The 17,107-nt window shown below is 43.1% G+C and overlaps 1 protein-coding gene across 4 annotated transcripts in view; it reads left to right on the forward strand.

The window, feature by feature from the left end:
- The window catches only part of cntnap5l (contactin associated protein family member 5 like), an 81,459-nt gene that overhangs the window by 49,546 nt on the left and 14,806 nt on the right, over positions 1-17,107 (forward strand). For all 4 annotated transcript variants that reach the window (XR_013795951.1, XM_079598131.1, XM_079598132.1 and 1 more), the window contains exons 4-11: positions 1,215-1,362; positions 2,114-2,317; positions 9,940-10,124; positions 11,150-11,293; positions 12,852-13,122; positions 13,284-13,433; positions 14,046-14,217; positions 14,755-14,861. Coding sequence is in view for 3 of the 4 variants with exons in the window: in XM_079598131.1 (XP_079454257.1) it covers positions 1,215-1,362; positions 2,114-2,317; positions 9,940-10,124; positions 11,150-11,293; positions 12,852-13,122; positions 13,284-13,433; positions 14,046-14,217; positions 14,755-14,861 (1,381 nt within the window). In the remaining variant the exon portion in view is untranslated. The remainder of the gene's footprint in view (positions 1-1,214; positions 1,363-2,113; positions 2,318-9,939; positions 10,125-11,149; positions 11,294-12,851; positions 13,123-13,283; positions 13,434-14,045; positions 14,218-14,754; positions 14,862-17,107) is intronic.

Genomic DNA, 17,107 nt, shown 5'->3' on the forward strand with positions numbered 1-17,107 from the left:
TTGTCAATCTTTAGTCAGAGGTTTATTCATGCTCTCACAGTCTGTGTGCTAGGGCTTACAATTCACTTGGCATTGAACAAACATTCCAGTCACTCTCTCCTACAGAAAAAAAAGGGAGATATTTCTCCATCTGTAAGTTTTCTCATATTTTCTCATTGTTTCATCACACCCTTGATCTTTCATTAACTTTAATGATGTAGACAAGATGAAGGAAATTAGTTTATTCTGGTTTGTATGCTGTCGGCATGCGTTAGCTCGGTGAAGGAAAAACAGACTGGCCGCCATATTCCAAAAATCATTTGGCAACTTCCCCCATACAAGCTCGTCGAGTGATTTATTTTCAAGGATCCTTTAATAAAAATGGCAAAACAAAACAACCCAGCAGAGATGAATCAGCACACAGCTGAAAGACAGAGAAGGTCAGAACTCATCAGAAAATCATTTAGTCTCATTTCATCATCACTGGGGAGCAAAGAACCAAACTCAAAAAGGATCATTTGTGCTAATATAATGTTTGCATCGTACAAAGCATCTAAATGGTGTCTGCAGGGCCTTTTTAAGCATGGAAGCTGTTTTGTTGAAGAGCGTTTAATAAACGGTCACTAAACCTTGTTGAAAACACACATTTATTTTACTGTGCTGTTTGGCCAGCATTCAGCTTTGTTTTGTTTAGCTGTGGTCTACAAGACAAACCAGCACCAAACCAAGTCTAATATTATGCAGGGAAATTAGCATCAGCTTACATAAACCTAAAAAGAGGTACACACCCATTCAGGATTTTGGGTTCAGTAAGACTGGAGAAATTCAGCTCTGCCATCATAGTAATAAATTACATTTTAAAATACATTAAAATAGAGAACAGTTATTTTACTGTCACGACATTACTGTAGATCCTCATGCTCCCTAAGGTTGCAGTTATTTTATTAAATACAAAGTAAAAGCTGTAAAGCAAAAACATTTAAAAAATCGAACTGACCACAAACTTTTGAATGGGAGAGTACAACAAATATTTGATTTCAGTATTAGCATAGTGTCTAATAGTTCACCCAAAAATGAAAATTAGCCCATGATTTACTCTCCCTCAAATCATCCTAGGTGTATATGACATATATGTTATATATATGTCTGTATATGATAGTTCATGTGAACTATCCCTTTAAGGAATGTCTAACCAATATCATTGTATATGTGTGTTTGTATGTGTATATTTACAGACGTTTACAGGAAACAGTGACACAGACACAGTGGTCCAACACAAACTCCCTCACTCAATCAGAACTCGATATATGCGTCTTCTGCCTCTTGAGGGAAGCCCCAGAGGAGGAATGGGTTTACGACTAGAGGTCTATGGCTGCACATACAGTGAGTAATACCTTACATGAACTGATCTTTAGAAATCATTGTAGAGATTTTCCATTGTTTTTCTGTTTTTTTACTGAACTAATGATAAATTATATCCCATACCCCTAAAACTGACTATCACACAAACCTTTCTGCATGTTTAGATTTCATTAAGCCATTGTATCGTATGTTTATTTATCGCTTCTCCTATTAAAGTCGGTATGAAATGGAAATTGCTTTTCTTCCCTCTTGTGACGTATATCCAAGTGAAACAGCTTCTCAAACAAGAAAAAGGGTTGGACGGGTCTTGATTTTGTCCCTTGGGAATTGATTGGATCGTTGGATGTTTGTGGTTTGCTATTGCCGCGATTTCATGTGAGTGACAGGTTGTCCCACCCTTAATTTTTTAAAAATAATAACGTGCACAGATAAATCATTTATAATAAATATTCCTCAAAAACCAAGAATTGCCTATTTTGATTTCATGGTTTCGTTGTTAATGAAGGTACTTTCCTATCCTTTCCACAATGTAGGTAAAACCTGACAGACACACACACACACACTTGCATGAGTTTCTGTTTTTGCATATTTTATACCATTCCTAATATCTGAAGTTCAACTGCATTCCAACATTCAACTCGGCTTAATTTTCAAATCAACAGGAAGTACAAGAGCAAACAGATCTTGGAAGGTCAGAGAAAGTTCAGGGAGCGGAGGGTGTTCTGAGGGTATTTTCACATTCTCTTTGATCTCCTTTTGCTGTCATCCTCAGAGTCCGACGTGGCTGACTTCGACGGTCGCAGTGCCTTACTCTACCGGTTCAACCAGAAGTCCACCAGCACAGTGAAAGACGTGATATCCCTGAGATTCCGGAGCCATCAGGCAGAAGGGGTTCTGGTTCACGGAGAGGGACAGAGAGGCGATTTCCTCACTCTGGAGCTTCAGAGAGGAAAACTCATTTTGCATCTCAATTTGGGTGAGTGGAAGACAAGGGCAGGACAGGACACAAGATAAGCGAGAATGAGAAAGGAGTGGGGGGATTTTCCCCCAAAGGAATAGGAAATTGCTAAAGAATCTCATCCCGTATTATTCAGGATGACCTTCTATCCTTTTATTCTCACTCAAGTGTATCTTGATGGATCAGAGAGTGAAATTAGAGAAAAGTACCCGAGTGTTTGGTACCTAGTACTAGTTCCTAATGAATTTGGATGGATGGATGGATGGATGGATGGATGGATGGATGGATGGATGGATGGATGGATGGATGGATGGATGGATGGATGGATGGATGGATGGATGGATGGATGGATGGGCAGTTTGGTGGAGTTTTGCTGAAGTGCCTGGCTGAATTCTTTGCTTTAAGGTAGCGTTGTCAAAAGTACCGACTTCGGTACCAAGTCAGTACTGAAATTTAAAAAATGCGACAATACCAACATTTCCCTCTAGCATTTTGAGCGCTGTTGAACAGATTCTTAAATTCTCTGATTGGCCATTGTGATCACACGCTCAACATATATGTCTCTGATTGGCCATTGTGTTTACTCGCTCTACATATATGTCTCTGATTGGCCATTGTGTTCAGGCGCTCAACATATATGTCTGTGATTGGCTACAATGATCAATGCTTCTTTGATCTTTGGCGCTCTTCTCCAAGCACTTACACGCATACACACGGGAGCATTTGAAAGCAGGCGTCTATCAGCGGATATATTAGGGATCCGCTGATAGATGCCTGCTTTCAAAAGCTCTGTGAAGAGCATCAAAGACGTCTATTTACAACAAGTTTTAGAAGCGTTGATTATTGTAGCCAATCAGACATATATGTTGAGCGCGTAAACACAATGGCCAATCAGAAGTGTTTAAGAATCCAACAGCGCTTAAAATGCTAGAGGGAAATACTGATATCGTCTCAGGTTACAACTGTAACCTTTGTTCCCTGAGAACAGGGAACGAGACAATACGTCATCGACGCTTTGGGGAACGCCTCAGGCGTGACAGGTGTCTGAAATCACAATCAAATCACGGCAATCACATTGACCGGCGACAGCCCGTGAATCATTACGTGAATGATTAACGTGCGACCTGGAAGTATATAAGGGCGCCTTGCAAACATGACAAATCATCCTTCGTCTGAAGGGACTGTTTGGTAGGCAGGCCCCGAGGCATGGCAGGGAGACGTATTGTCTCGTTCCCTGTTCTCAGGGAACAAAGGTTACAGTTGTAACCTGAGACGTTCCCTTTCGAAGGGAACTCGACAATACGTCATCGACGCTTTGGGGAACGAAATACCCACTCCGCCATGCTGAGGGGAGTGCATGCCAGGAGGCAGTGACAACTGTCAGAACCAGCAAATTCAAATGAAATGCAAGAACCACTCACCCTCAGGTCACACTGGGCTGTCAGTGACAGCATTCCCTACGGTCATAGCCCAAGCTATAAGCCTAACAGGAGGAACTCCAAATATGTAATCCGAAGGCCTACCTGGGCCTGCTCAAAGGCCTAGGACCACAACTTCAATTTAGAAGGGGTCCCTTCTAGGGAATGTGGCTAGGGAACCCGAGGGAACCCCAGCCAGTCACTATTCGGGGGAATATACCACCCGAAATGCCACCAGGACGGCCTGACCTGGTGTCACTACGTCGGACACTTCAGTCTGGCCAAATTCCTGTCTGTCTGGAGACAGAGCCTCTGGACATTTGCCTTAGGTAAGGCATCCAACCCGAGGGACTGCGAAGCTGGCAGTGAACCCTCAGCCCGGATCTCAGAGACGGGATATCCCGGAGAGTATGACTCAGCATAGTGCTTTAAACCCTTGCTAGAGAGGGGAGTTTCTCTACTCGATCCACGGATCTACCCAGTGTTTGTGTTTGAAACACTGAGGAGGCCTGTGAAGGCCTAGGGGCTGATCTAACTGGGAGGCCTCACGAGAGGCCTACGACCGTCTGACCAGACTCAGGAGTCCAAACACTCATAGAGACCCTTAGTGAGGGGAGCAATGGACCGACTGGTAGGAACCAGGCTGTAGGCAGAGTAAGAAGTTCCCGGAGGGAACCAGAAGCAGAGGATGAACACTTTAGTTGAGCCAGGGCACGAGCTCGCTTTTAGCAACGGCCTAATAAGGCCAGCTGAACTGATAGCAGGCGGCCACTAGCTTCCAGAACCCAGCATGGTTGGGGAACCACTCACAGGGAGGCCTGGAGGCCTACTACCTGATAACCACAGTATGTGGGAGCTCATAACCAGGAAGGCCTGGTGAGGCCTGTAACCTGATAACCACAGTATGTGGGAGCTCATAACCAGGAAGGCCTGGTGAGGCCTGTAACCTGATAACCCCAGTATTTGCTCTCATGACCAGGAAGGCCTAGTGAGGCCTGTAACCTGATAACCACAGTATGTGGGAGCTCATAACCAGGAAGGCCTGGTGAGGCCTGTAACCTGATAACCACAGTATGTGGGAGCTCATAACCAGGAAGGCCTGGTGAGGCCTGTCACCTGATAACCCCAGTATGTGGGAGCTCTCATGACCAGGAAGGCCTGGTGAGGCCTGTAACCTAGCGACCACAGTGTGTGGGAGCTCAAAACCAGGAAGGCCGGATGAGGCCTGTAACCTAATAACCACAATATGTGGGAGCCCACATTCAGGAAGGCCGAGTGAGGCCCGTAACCTGACATGTGGAGACTCATAACCAGGAAGGCCTGGTGAGGCCTGTAACCTGATAACCACAGTATGAGGGAACTCACCTTCAGGGAGGCCTGGTGAGGCCTACTACCTGATAACCCCAGCATGTGGGAGCTCATGACCAGGAAGGCCTGGTGAGGCCTGTAACCTGATAACCACAGTATGTGGGAACTACCTTCAGGGAGGCCTGGTGAGGCCTACTACCTGACAGCCACAATACTTGGGAGCTCACATTCAGGGAGGCCCGGTTAGCGGCCTACCACCTGATAATCACATTACGTGAGAACATGCCTTCAGGGAGGCCCGGTGAGGCCTACTACCTGATAGTAGGTCAGGCTAGCTGTCCAGTTGCCTGTCCTTTGGGCTTGCCTACAGGGAGGCCTGGTAAGGCCTACTACCTGATAGCCACCGTAAGTGGGAATTCACCTTCAGGGAGGCCTGAGGAGGCCTACTACCTGAAAGTAATCTTAAACAACTGGTAGCTATGAGCCCTGAATCTGGGTGACGGTTCGAAGGCGGCCTGCTAAGGCCAGCCCACTGGGGACTCGCCTATCAGGGAGGCCTGGTTGGGCCTACTAGCTGACAGCAAGTCAATCTGCTCCAAAGGTACACTGTTGGGAATCATACCACACCAACAAGTAAGTCCCACAATGTTGGGACTCACTTCCGAGGAGGCCTGTTTAGGGCCTACTACCCATCAGTGAGTCAACTGCCCGAACCACCAAGGCCAGCAACACTTTTTTGAAGTGAGCTGGCCTACAGCGCCCACTTGGGGGCTGCCCATACAGGAGGCCTGCTGAGGCCTACTACCTAATGGCGCAGCCTTCGTTGGCAGATAAGCTGTTTACACAGCGCCTACAGCATTCTGGTACCTAATCACATTGCCCATGGCAGTGTACTCAGCAAAAGCGCTAGCACCCTTTGAGCAAGGGGAGTACAACATACGCCACTCTGCCTCAATGGAGGCCCCAGAGCCAGGGGCCTACCATCTGTAAGCATGGGCGTCAGCTCATGGCAATGCTCTGGCTTCAGGGGAGCGTACTTCGACCAAAAAAGAAGTGAAGGCTAGAACTTTCCGCTCAACCCGAGCCATAGTGGTGCGAGGTAGGATAATACAGAACTGAAAGTGAAGGACTCAGACCTGCCCTGTATCACAGGGGAATACTCTCCACCTCACCCTGAGGTTTACCAGGGTGCGGGCCCGCCAGTGGCTCTAGGGGTGACAGAAAAAGTATCTGTGCCCAACCTAGGGGAGTGGGGCTTGTTTGTGAGCCAACCACCTACAACCCGACGCTTGAGCAGTAGCTCAGCGAGGTGAGTAAAGCCTATACTGGCAGCCCATATCCGTATGCTAGTTCTGCACGGCAGGGTCGGGCAGACAGACCCAGCCTCTTCGTGAGGCGAAAGGCGGCCTAACCCTGCTCAATAAAGACACATTGTACCGGGGAGGCCTATTTAAGGCCTAACCCAGGATCTTTATAAACCATGCCTCTGCACCACGCTGCATTACACTTGTCGCCCCAGAATGCAGAGAAGGGGGCGGGCCTTGGCCTAACGACTCCCATTGGAGGAGGCTGTCATACAGGGATGCTAGGAACCTATATTCACACAGTGAAGGCTCAGAGGCAGAAATGCTTAAGCAGAGCGCCTCCACTATCCCTGGCACAGCCTAGGCCAGCTACAGAGGCGGCCCTGGTGAGGGCCAGCCTGCAAGCATAGATCTACCTGAGGGCTCGGAGGAGCCACAGCCTTACTAGAAAAATAGTTATTATTTCATACAACTGGCTGCAGAATCGCTCAGCCCACTGAAAACCCAAACAGAGCTCAAGGGGGCGATGTACTCAGGAAGGAAGTCAGACGGTCCCATGGACCGGACATAAGATCTATCTGAAGCACTAGCGTCAGTCTATACTCCAAGATGAAAATCCTATGGGAGGGAGACCAACTACTCCACCCTGAGGTGGCTAACAGCCCGAGGGCTAAGATAGTCGTTCTAGCCACCTAAAGGGGGACTTCAGGGCCCTAATAATCCAAAAATGTACCTTACATGACCCCATAGCTCTATACAGGGAACGAGGTCTGTAGAGAGATAAATTTTAGTGTTAGTTGCACACAAATTACTCTTAAAGAAGACCACTCAGCTCACCTGCGGCGTGCGAAGTGAAGACTTACCAGACAGTTCTTTATGAACATGGGGTCTACCACCTATACATGCCTGAAAGAGGCACTCTCCTAACCAAGCAGAGGCAGGCCAACAGAACATTGTTCTAACCATGAGCCCAGCCTCAGGCCTGATGTAGAAAGTGTCTGGGGAGTCGGGGAAGAGAGGAGAGGGCTAAGATATAATCACGCCCTCAGGGGGAGGTGATCCATGCCAATGCTGTGTGCAATCGTGCTGGATCACCTCCCTCAGATCCCTCTTCTTGCGGGAGTTGCACCTCTACAGCGATCTACTCCTCCACGGAGGAGGCGCACGAGAGGCGACACTGGCTCTCTGGCCCTGTCTAAGGTCCCCGGACCATGATGGGCCAGGCCCTCCCGTCTGTCTGGGTGTGGATACGGATCTCAGCGGTATGTATTTGTCCTAATACAGCTGAGCGCGCCCTCGCCTCTCTGAACTTTCCAGCCACCGCCTACACGGAGGTGCCAAAAAGCTCAGAGGGCGAGGGCGAATCGAGGAGAAAGACTTTCTCTCTTCTCCCCGATGTCGGCCAGGTTCACTCCGTGGCGCAGCTCAGTAACCGCCTCAGGGGCCCCACCCCCTGGACGAGATCCCCCAGCAGATTGGCCTGGTGTACCTGCAACACCACCATGATGTGCAGGGTAGCACCGGCCTGACCCGCTGGCGTGTATGCTCTGCCATTCAACTGGCAGGGTTTGAGCTCTCAGTGTAGACGCCTGTCCAGACACGAGATAGTTGCAAACGTCTCGTCAATGGGCGGCATCGACACATACCCATGCTCTCCTATCACCTCAACATCAGTGAGACTAGCCCGCTGATGTCGGTGGACACGGGCAGAGTATGGGTTCTTCCATGTCCTCTCGATCTCAGTATGAGATCGGGAAGAAATGAAAGGCTCACCTGAGCTAGTGGTTTTATGACTGAGGAAAAAACGCTCTCATAGTGAGCGATTTTCCCCCAACGTTACCATAAAACCACCAGTTCAGCATACACGGGGCAGGGTGGCTGAGAAGATTGATTATCACCACCCTCATCAGCCATCTCCTGTTTGTCCGGAAAAGCACTCACTGCTTAATCTCGTCAGCCGCCGCATCGCTTGAGAGGATTATACCCCTCTCAAGGCGATCGGCGGGCTTCATCTGGGATCCCTTTTTTTTTTTTTTTTTTTCACCCAGATGCTGAGCCCTCTTCTCTCAAGGAGAGGGTCAGACGAGATCGGAGCGTTCTCAAAGAAAAACGCTCGCAATTGTACAGGCAGTTCCCTCAAGAACTGCCTGTGCGCGCTCTTCCTCCAGACAGAAAAAGCACAGTTGAAAACACTCAGCCTTCTCAGTGCATTTCATAAATACCTGATTTTCAAAAGCGGTTACAGACAAAACAGTCCCTGAAGACGAAAAGATGATTTGTCATGTTTGCAAGGCGCCCTTATATACTTCCAGGTCGCACGTTAATCATTCACGTAATGATTCACGGGCTGTCGCCGGTCAATGTGATTGCCGTGATTTGATTGTGATTTCAGACACCTGTCACGCCTGAGGCGTTCCCCAAAGCGTCGATGACGTATTGTCGAGTTCCCTTCGAAAGGGAACATCACATTTATTTTATTTCAGTACCAACTTGGTACCGAAGTCAGTACTTTTGACAACAGTACTTTAAGGGTTTGTTCACACTTAGCAGGTTTTGTTCAAAACTCTGGTGCGATTGCTCTATTAGTGCAGTTAATTTGAATAAATGTAAACTCTGCCATGAGAAGGTGCACACTAAACAAGCGGACTGAGATGTACCTGAAAAAATACCATTGTATGTGCGCCAGTTTTGTGGGTAACGCGTTATAAAGTAACGCGTTAGAGTACTCTAATTACCTTTTTCGTGAAATGTGTAACTTAACGCGTTAGTTTTGTGCGTTAAGTAATCAGTAACTTCGTTATTTTTAACTAATTCGCGGGCATCAGTGAGCCGCTATCAATATGCAGGAGACTCCCGGACCTTCCGGTAGACTTGGGATGTCTGCATTTCTATACTGAATTAATATTGGCGTTATAATTATTGATTTTTTTATTGAAATAATAGCCCATCCACGCATCTCTACTACCCGGGCTGGGAAGGTGTGAATTTTGATTAATATGTTCTGTGATAATAAATAAATAAAACGCTATGTGGAATAGCCTATTGATGACTGTCTTTCCTGTTATTGTTATCCTGCAGTGTTAATTTAGTCGGATGACTGACGTTATTCATTGCCAGGAGTCGCGACTTCTAGGTGCATTTAAAGGGGGCCGTGTCTGTCAATCAAGCTGCAGCATGTGTGAGGCGCTCCAAACGGCTTTTAATTTTTGGTAACGCATGAGTACTCTAACGCGTTACTTTTATGAATAGATAACGCTGTAACGTAACTGATTACTTTTAATTGATGGTAACGTTGTAACCTAATTAACTACTTTCCAAAGTAACTATACCCAACACTGATGTGCGCACATACAACGAGTGCATTTAGCCAGCACACAGCATTGTTTTGGGTGTTTGATATGTTTCATTGCAAAATATGCATCATAAAAGCTCCTTTTTGTAGGTCCGGTGATGAAAATGACAGTGTGAACACTACATGAATGTGGACTAAATGTATAGTTTTCTATTTTGGTCCAGAAAAAAGAACCTAGAGAACTGAACTTCAAGTGTGAACACACCTTTAGGTTCTAAAGTCTATGTTCCTAGTCTCTCTTCTGCTGTCTCTGTACAGACGATGCCAAGCCTCAGTCTAGCGGTCGCTCATCTTCTGTCACGGTAGGAAGCCTGCTGGATGACCACCACTGGCACTCTGTTCAAATTGAGCGATTTAACAAACATGTAAACTTCACCGTGGATGGACACACGCAACACTTCCGCAGTCCAGGACAAGAGGACACACTGGAGATAGACTATGAGGTGTGATCTGAGTGTAAATTATTATAAATCTGAATTTTTTTCATTTAGTAAATTATATGTGTAATTTGTTTAGACAACACTGAATATATGACTAAAGGGTATCCCTAATACACAGCAAACACTGACACAAATACATATTAACTAATGCATTCTTGTTATAACAAAACAAAAAGAAGAAAAGAATAAGGTCTATTACTGTGACATGCATAAAGATATCCCACTCCCTTGTTATCTGAAACCACATTTCAAAACATTTTATTCAATCACTGTCACTGCAAACTTATGAAAGCCTGAAAGAAAGTACCATAGAGAACAAAGTCAATGATTCCAGGAATCTCAGCACAGGTAAAGATGTAAACCAAACAAACAAACACAGACCCTTTAAAATGCACTGTAGCAAGGTTAGATGTTGTGTGAAGAAGGAGACGGGAACCGGCGAACATTCAAAAACTTTAATAAACGTAAAATAAACACATTTTTTTTACACATTTTTCTGTCCTTTTCCAACTTTTCTTTTCTTCAACCTCCACTATATCTTCCATTCCTCCATTTATTATTTTGTGTGTACGTCACGTGATTATTTCAAACATGAGAGCACACACCCCAAACCCTCCTTTTTTTTTTTTTTACTCATTCTTGCTTAAATGATTAATGGGTTCAATACTGAATGAAAATTGATACCATTTATTATAGATTAACCTCGTTACAAACAGCTAAAATATTTACCACTTTCCTTTTCTCTCTATTTTATATTTTCTTTGTTAATTTAAAGAGCTTCCAATGTTAACAAGGGAAGCAAAGTATAGTTATATGTATATTTATTTATTCTATATCCTATATTTATTCTAAATAAAATTTTATAAAATTGTTCTCAGAAGTATTCTCTGCTATGCAAACTGTATTGTTACTGATCTCTGGGATATGTGGTTGTTTTGTGTGCATGTGTGTGTTTGTGTGTGTGTGTGTGTTTATGTGTGTGTGTGTGCGTGTGTATGTTTCTATGTGTTTGTCTGTCCTTATTCAAGCTCAGTTTCGGAGGAATCCCTTTGCCTGGCAAGCCTGGGACGTTTCTCCATGAAAATTTCCATGGCTGCATAGAGAACCTAAACTACAATAGTGTCAATGTCATCGACATGGCAAAGAGACGGAAGCCACAGATCTATACCGTGGTAAGTTTGAACTTTTACAAGTGCTTGTGTTACTGTAAATACCACTTTTTTATATTCCTATATTGTGAGAATCAATGACACCTTAGCTAGTTGGTTTGAAGACCATCAAATCCCACTCTTTGTGAAGGTTGTGAAATCTTGCTGTTCACAAGGCAATGTGAGACTTCAAAAGCTTTGTTGTTTTTTTTGTATTGTGTCATTTAAATAACTTTATTCACACAAAAGGCATTTATATCCAATACAATTTGCAACAGTGTCACTTGGTAAATCACAGCTCTGTGTGTTCTTCTAAAGTGTGCTTTTGCAATTGTGTGAAGTTGTGTGCATCACACCATAAAGGAGCTCTCTTTCCCTAATTAAGAGGCTGTGATGTCTTTCCTCTTGTCCATTTCTCTCTCGCTCTCTCCTGGTAGTCTAATACACTTATCAGAGACAGGAAAAAAAGAGCACTGATCTTCATTTTTTCTTACCCTCCCTCTTGTCAGAGGCATTTTAAGACAACGATCTTACCAGCTTATTGCAATACATTCCAAAGTCCAAGAGTTCACTGACTGAATTATGTCCATGCAGTGCTATAGCTATTTTTTATACATTAAACTGTTTTAGTACAATATACTTTAGGGCTGCATGATTCCCTTGATATTATAATCATGATTATTAATTCTGAGTAACAGGCTGTAGATTAAAATTAAGTAACTGTATGACATTCTTTATATAGGTTACACTTTCAAAACGATTTGAAAACTTCAACTTCACTGTTGTCCTCAAAACAAAGGTGAAATTAAACCACCGCGTTCATGTACACTATTGGCTTCCATGCTCATGTTGTAAATAGGAAACCTAAACGTTTCATCATTGAAGTGTTGAGAGGTATTGCTTTATAGCAGTTTATTTTTTTTTTAAACTTTGAGGCCTCCTTAAAGTCTTAAATTAGGTTTGATCAAATGTAAGGTCATACAAACATTTTTTAAATCTTAAATAGTACAACACAAATCTTAATGATCATTTTAAAAGGGCTTTTAAATTTGGAGAAAAACGTTCATCACTATATGGCTTAATGTGATTATTAAACTTAAACTTTAGATACAATCTTTTATTTATATATTAATGGTATATTTGTTACACATTAAACTGGCATGTATATGGCTTTTTTTTACAATGTAAACTATTGGGGGCTTCGCCATCACAGGAAGAAAAGACTAACACCACTATATATAATATTCCATATATACAGTAGATAGACTATTGGCACAAGTTTTTCATAATACCTCTAATTCATATGTTTTGGTAAGTTACATTATGGGTCCCCGGGGGGTCCATAGACCCCAGTTTGAGAGATGCTGAACTATAGAGTTATAAGATGGAAGAAACTGCCAGCACACATTGCTATTGCTTCAATAATTCACTTGATATGTGCCCACGCCCAACATCAGTATGATTTAGTATGACTCCTTGTTTCCATCTTTTCCTTGTCCCTTCCTTTTTAATTCTGCTCTCCGCATATTCATCTCTTCTTTCTTTTTCATATTTTCTTCTTCTCTCTCTCTTCCTTACTAAGGGAAATGTGACATTCTCCTGCTCTGAGTCTTCATCAGTTGCTGTGACGTTCCTCAGTTCCACAGGCAGCTTCCTGGCGCTCCCCGCAGATTATTTTACAGAGGGTCTCTCTGTACGGCTTCAGTTCCGCACGTGGAATCAGGAAGGGCTGCTGTTCTCAGTCCCTCTCTCTCATGATCCGGACCCCATTAACCTGCTTCTGCGGCTCAGCCAGGCCCGGCTGCTCCTCTCTATCTCTGGAGGGCCACAATACTCTGCTCAGGTTTTCAGTGGTAAGATATGTAGGAGCAATAGCATTTTATTCGTAAATACATTTTCAGATATTGTATACTGATTAAGTGTCGATAAAGATGATTATGTGATTCATTTATCACAGCTTTCATTCTGAAGCTGGGCAGACTGCCTTGTTATGCCTGTACTGTTTGTGTTTCAGGTCAGAATTTGAGTGATGGACAGTGGCATTCCATAGCCGTCGAGGTCAAGGGTCAAAAAGTGTCTTTGACGGTCAACAATCAGAAGCCTGTCTCCATGGAAATCATAGGCCTTAGCCAGAACGTGCAAAAAACAACCATCTACGTTGGAGGTATAGCATTAGAAATGGAAATAGCTAGTTTATCCTGATTCTTGGAAAGAGTTACCGGCTATATTCAAATTCAGGGATAATAACTTATTTTGATCTCCTTTCTGAACTAGCCTGATGGCTGCGGGCAAAAAGCAGTCATTACCCAAAACATTATCCTGAATGCAAAGAACAATTTTCTTCTGCCTTAATAACTCTAACCTCCATCTACTGAACGTTCCTCATATTCCTGAATGAAATACAGGTTTGGCAAGCTGAGAGCATTCTTAGGGTCCATTCATTTCACACGCACAGCTGTTATTCCCAAACCTCCTTCTTTTTTCTTGGAAGGTTTTTTTTTTCTTTTTAGTTCATTCATGCAGCTCTAACCACGTTCAATTACTGTAGAGGATAAATGCATTTTCTTCAATGCTGTTATTGAAATCTCTGACTCAAACTTTCAACGTCTTAACTAAGACCTCTAAATCTCTCATTTTGCTTACTTCTGAGACAATGCAGTCCTGCTGAGATTGTATAAGCTGCTTTGCAGAGATTTGTCTTTGTGCAACTTGGTATTAGTTGTGGATGTTGTTTTTGATTTAAAAGACAGTAAGTTGGAATTTTCCATTATTTTAGGCTGCCCTTTATTCCAGAGCAATTTCATCTGTGAGAACCCCAGCAGAGGATTTCAGGGCTGCTTTCGTCTCCTGTTCATCAACAACCATCCGGTCAACTTCCTACAGATTAAGCAGGAAAGCCTGAGCAACTTTAGCCAGCTTAGCTTTGACGTTTGCAACATACAAGACAGGTCAGTTTCCCCCTTTGATTTCTTGCTCACACAGTTTTCTTACTACTTGTATGTGAATCATTATGCATGACTTAAAAAATGTAGTGATCAGCTATATAATTTGGCTCATAACCAGACCCAGATAAAATTGGCAGAGTTGATTTGCCTTTTCTATGCTGATTTTGGAAGAAAATCTGTTGATGGAATAGAATTAACCGTTAATGAAATGGGTTAAACAAAGCTCGGAGTGATACACTCTCTTTTTTAGCTTGAAGTATAACCAAATCAGTCAAAATATTCAAAAATCAAACATGCAAGTTGCAGGGAATGTGTAGAACTTTGTGAATGATGGCCATTCCAATTCTATGGAGATATTTTCAGGAGCAGATTCAATGTGGGCCAACTCATAACCTATAAGCATAGAATAATATTTAATAATAGTATTGTTTGTATTAATATTACATACAATAATAATAATTAAAAAGTTGGGTATGAGAAATAAAAATGGTTGTTATTACCAAAAATTATCATTTCAAATGAACGTGTTCATCCCAACAGGTGTTTGCCCAATCTGTGTGAACACGGTGGTCAATGCATCCAGTCATGGGACCAGTTTTACTGTGACTGTTCTGGAACAGGATACACAGGAGCCACCTGCCACAACTGTGAGTTATGCAAAGTCCCAACAGCCTATGCCAGTTTGATTACTCAGATGTATGTACTTGGGTTTATTTCAGATATCACAGATGCATTGTCAGAATTATAACTTTGTATTATTAAAAAAATATTAATTATAAAAACATGAACTATAAACAAACACAAAAAGTTTTCAAAAGTTTTAGAGTGGTAGGTAATTGTCATCTACAGGTGCCACTATAGTGTGGAAGAAAGTAGCCTGAATTAACTTTCGACTTCAGTTAAAGGATAATTCCGGTATTTAACACCTTGAGTCTATATTGTAGTTTGTTTTGGATGAACAAGAGTGGTGGACAACATTTTTTTGACAATGGTTCCTCTCTCGAGTTTTTGACTATAAAAGAATTGGCCATGGACCCATTTAACATTGGAGTCAATGGGCATGTCTGAAAATGTCATTAAAACAACCTTTAACATTAGTTTTCAAAACTGTGCAACTCACCGAGTGATTAGTGATGTTAGTTGATGTTCCAGAAACAAAAAGTGTTGCGAAATACAGTTTCTGTCGTGTTTTATTCGTCATTTTGTAAAATCCCATTGAATTCTGTTGAAGGACTGAGTGCTCGTTAATATAAATGCGCTACTGGAAACGGAAAGGGGGCTGTTTACATTTGGTCGATGTAGTCTTTTTGCTCGCTTCCGTTTCTCATAAGGCTAGCGAGCAGAGCAACTGTGCTCCGGGAGAGTAAGCGAAATAAACAAACAAAACCTTGAAAATATTGAAAGACGTGACCACTGACCAGTGCAATATGAAGTTGAACTCGACTGTGACCGTGAGTGTCCCGCGAGACATAAACATCGGTTATCGCCATCAAGTGGTCGGGAGTGTGGTAACGCTTCAGATTCAAATATTGAGCGGAAGTTACACGGTTGTGAAGTGTCTGAAAAAATAGTTCCACTATAGCAAAATAAACGGATTGGAATCATATATTGCGACGATATATTGTTTATAATCATCAACGAACACCACTAACCACACGGTGAGTTTAACAGTTTTGTAAACGAACATTATTGGCTGTTTTAATGACATTTTCGGACATGACCATTAACTCCAATGTTAAATGGGTCCATGGCCAATTCTATTATAGTCAAAAAATACATTGTCAAAAAAATGTTGTCCACCACTCTTGTTCATCCAAAACAAACTACAATATAGACTCAAGGGGCCCTATTTTAACGATCTGAAACGCAAGTGTCAAAGTGCAAAGCGCAAGTAACTTTGTGGGCGGATCCCGGCGCTGTTGCTATTTTCCCGGCGGATAAATGACTCTTGCGCCCGACGCAAATCTAAAAGGGGTTGGTCTGAAGTAGCTTCATTATTCATAGGTGTGGTTTGGGCGTAACGTGAAATAAACCAATCAGAGCGTCCTCTCACATTCCCTTTAAGAGCAGACGCGCTTGTTCCATGGCGGATTGCTATTATAACGGCGGATTTGCCTGCGCACGCAGGAGCGGTTCACAGCCGAGGAGATCGACGTTCTCGTCAGGACCGTAAAACACAGAGAAGTGACATTGGGGATGATGGGAGAAACCCACCCAAATTAGGTTAAACAGGCGTATAATTTGGGTAAATGTGTAGCCTAATCTAGATTTTTTTATTTTTTTTATCTAGATAGATCTTTTTCACATCTTCACGGACATACCAATGATTTTCCTCGTGTGTTAATATTCTTCCTTGTAATAATGTATGATTTGCAAAAATGAAAACTGCTGCATCTGTTTATATTAGAGAATCAAAGTGGATGCGGGTTAACATTATGGCCAAGCACGCGCCCTTAAAATACCACATCACTAACGCGCAACGCGCCACTGTCTTTAGACTGTTTTTTTCTTGGTCAATGGCGCAATTGCTTTCTAAAACTGGAAAATAGCACCATTGAAGTTTTGCGCCGGAACACGCCTTCTCTTTGCGCTGAACCGCCCCCGCGAGCGCAAGTTCATTTCCTAATTTACCGACGTGCGTCTGTGGAGGGAAAAGTCCGCTGTGCGCGGGTGCAAAATAGGAATGATACATGCGTCGGTGTTCAAAGTCAATTGCGCTGGGTGCAAGATAGGGCCCATGGTGTTAAATACCGGAATTATCCTTTAAGTTGGTGAGGTCCAAATTTTCCCATATTTTAATTGTATTGTTCTAATAAACTATTTGTAAATGTTACGTATTGGAATAGGCCAATGCTGCTTACCCTTTATCTTTAAATCATTAACATTAATTATG

Source organism: Phoxinus phoxinus, assembly GCF_949152265.1.
Source record: "Phoxinus phoxinus genome assembly, chromosome: 22".
Taxonomy (NCBI): domain Eukaryota; kingdom Metazoa; phylum Chordata; class Actinopteri; order Cypriniformes; family Leuciscidae; genus Phoxinus; species Phoxinus phoxinus.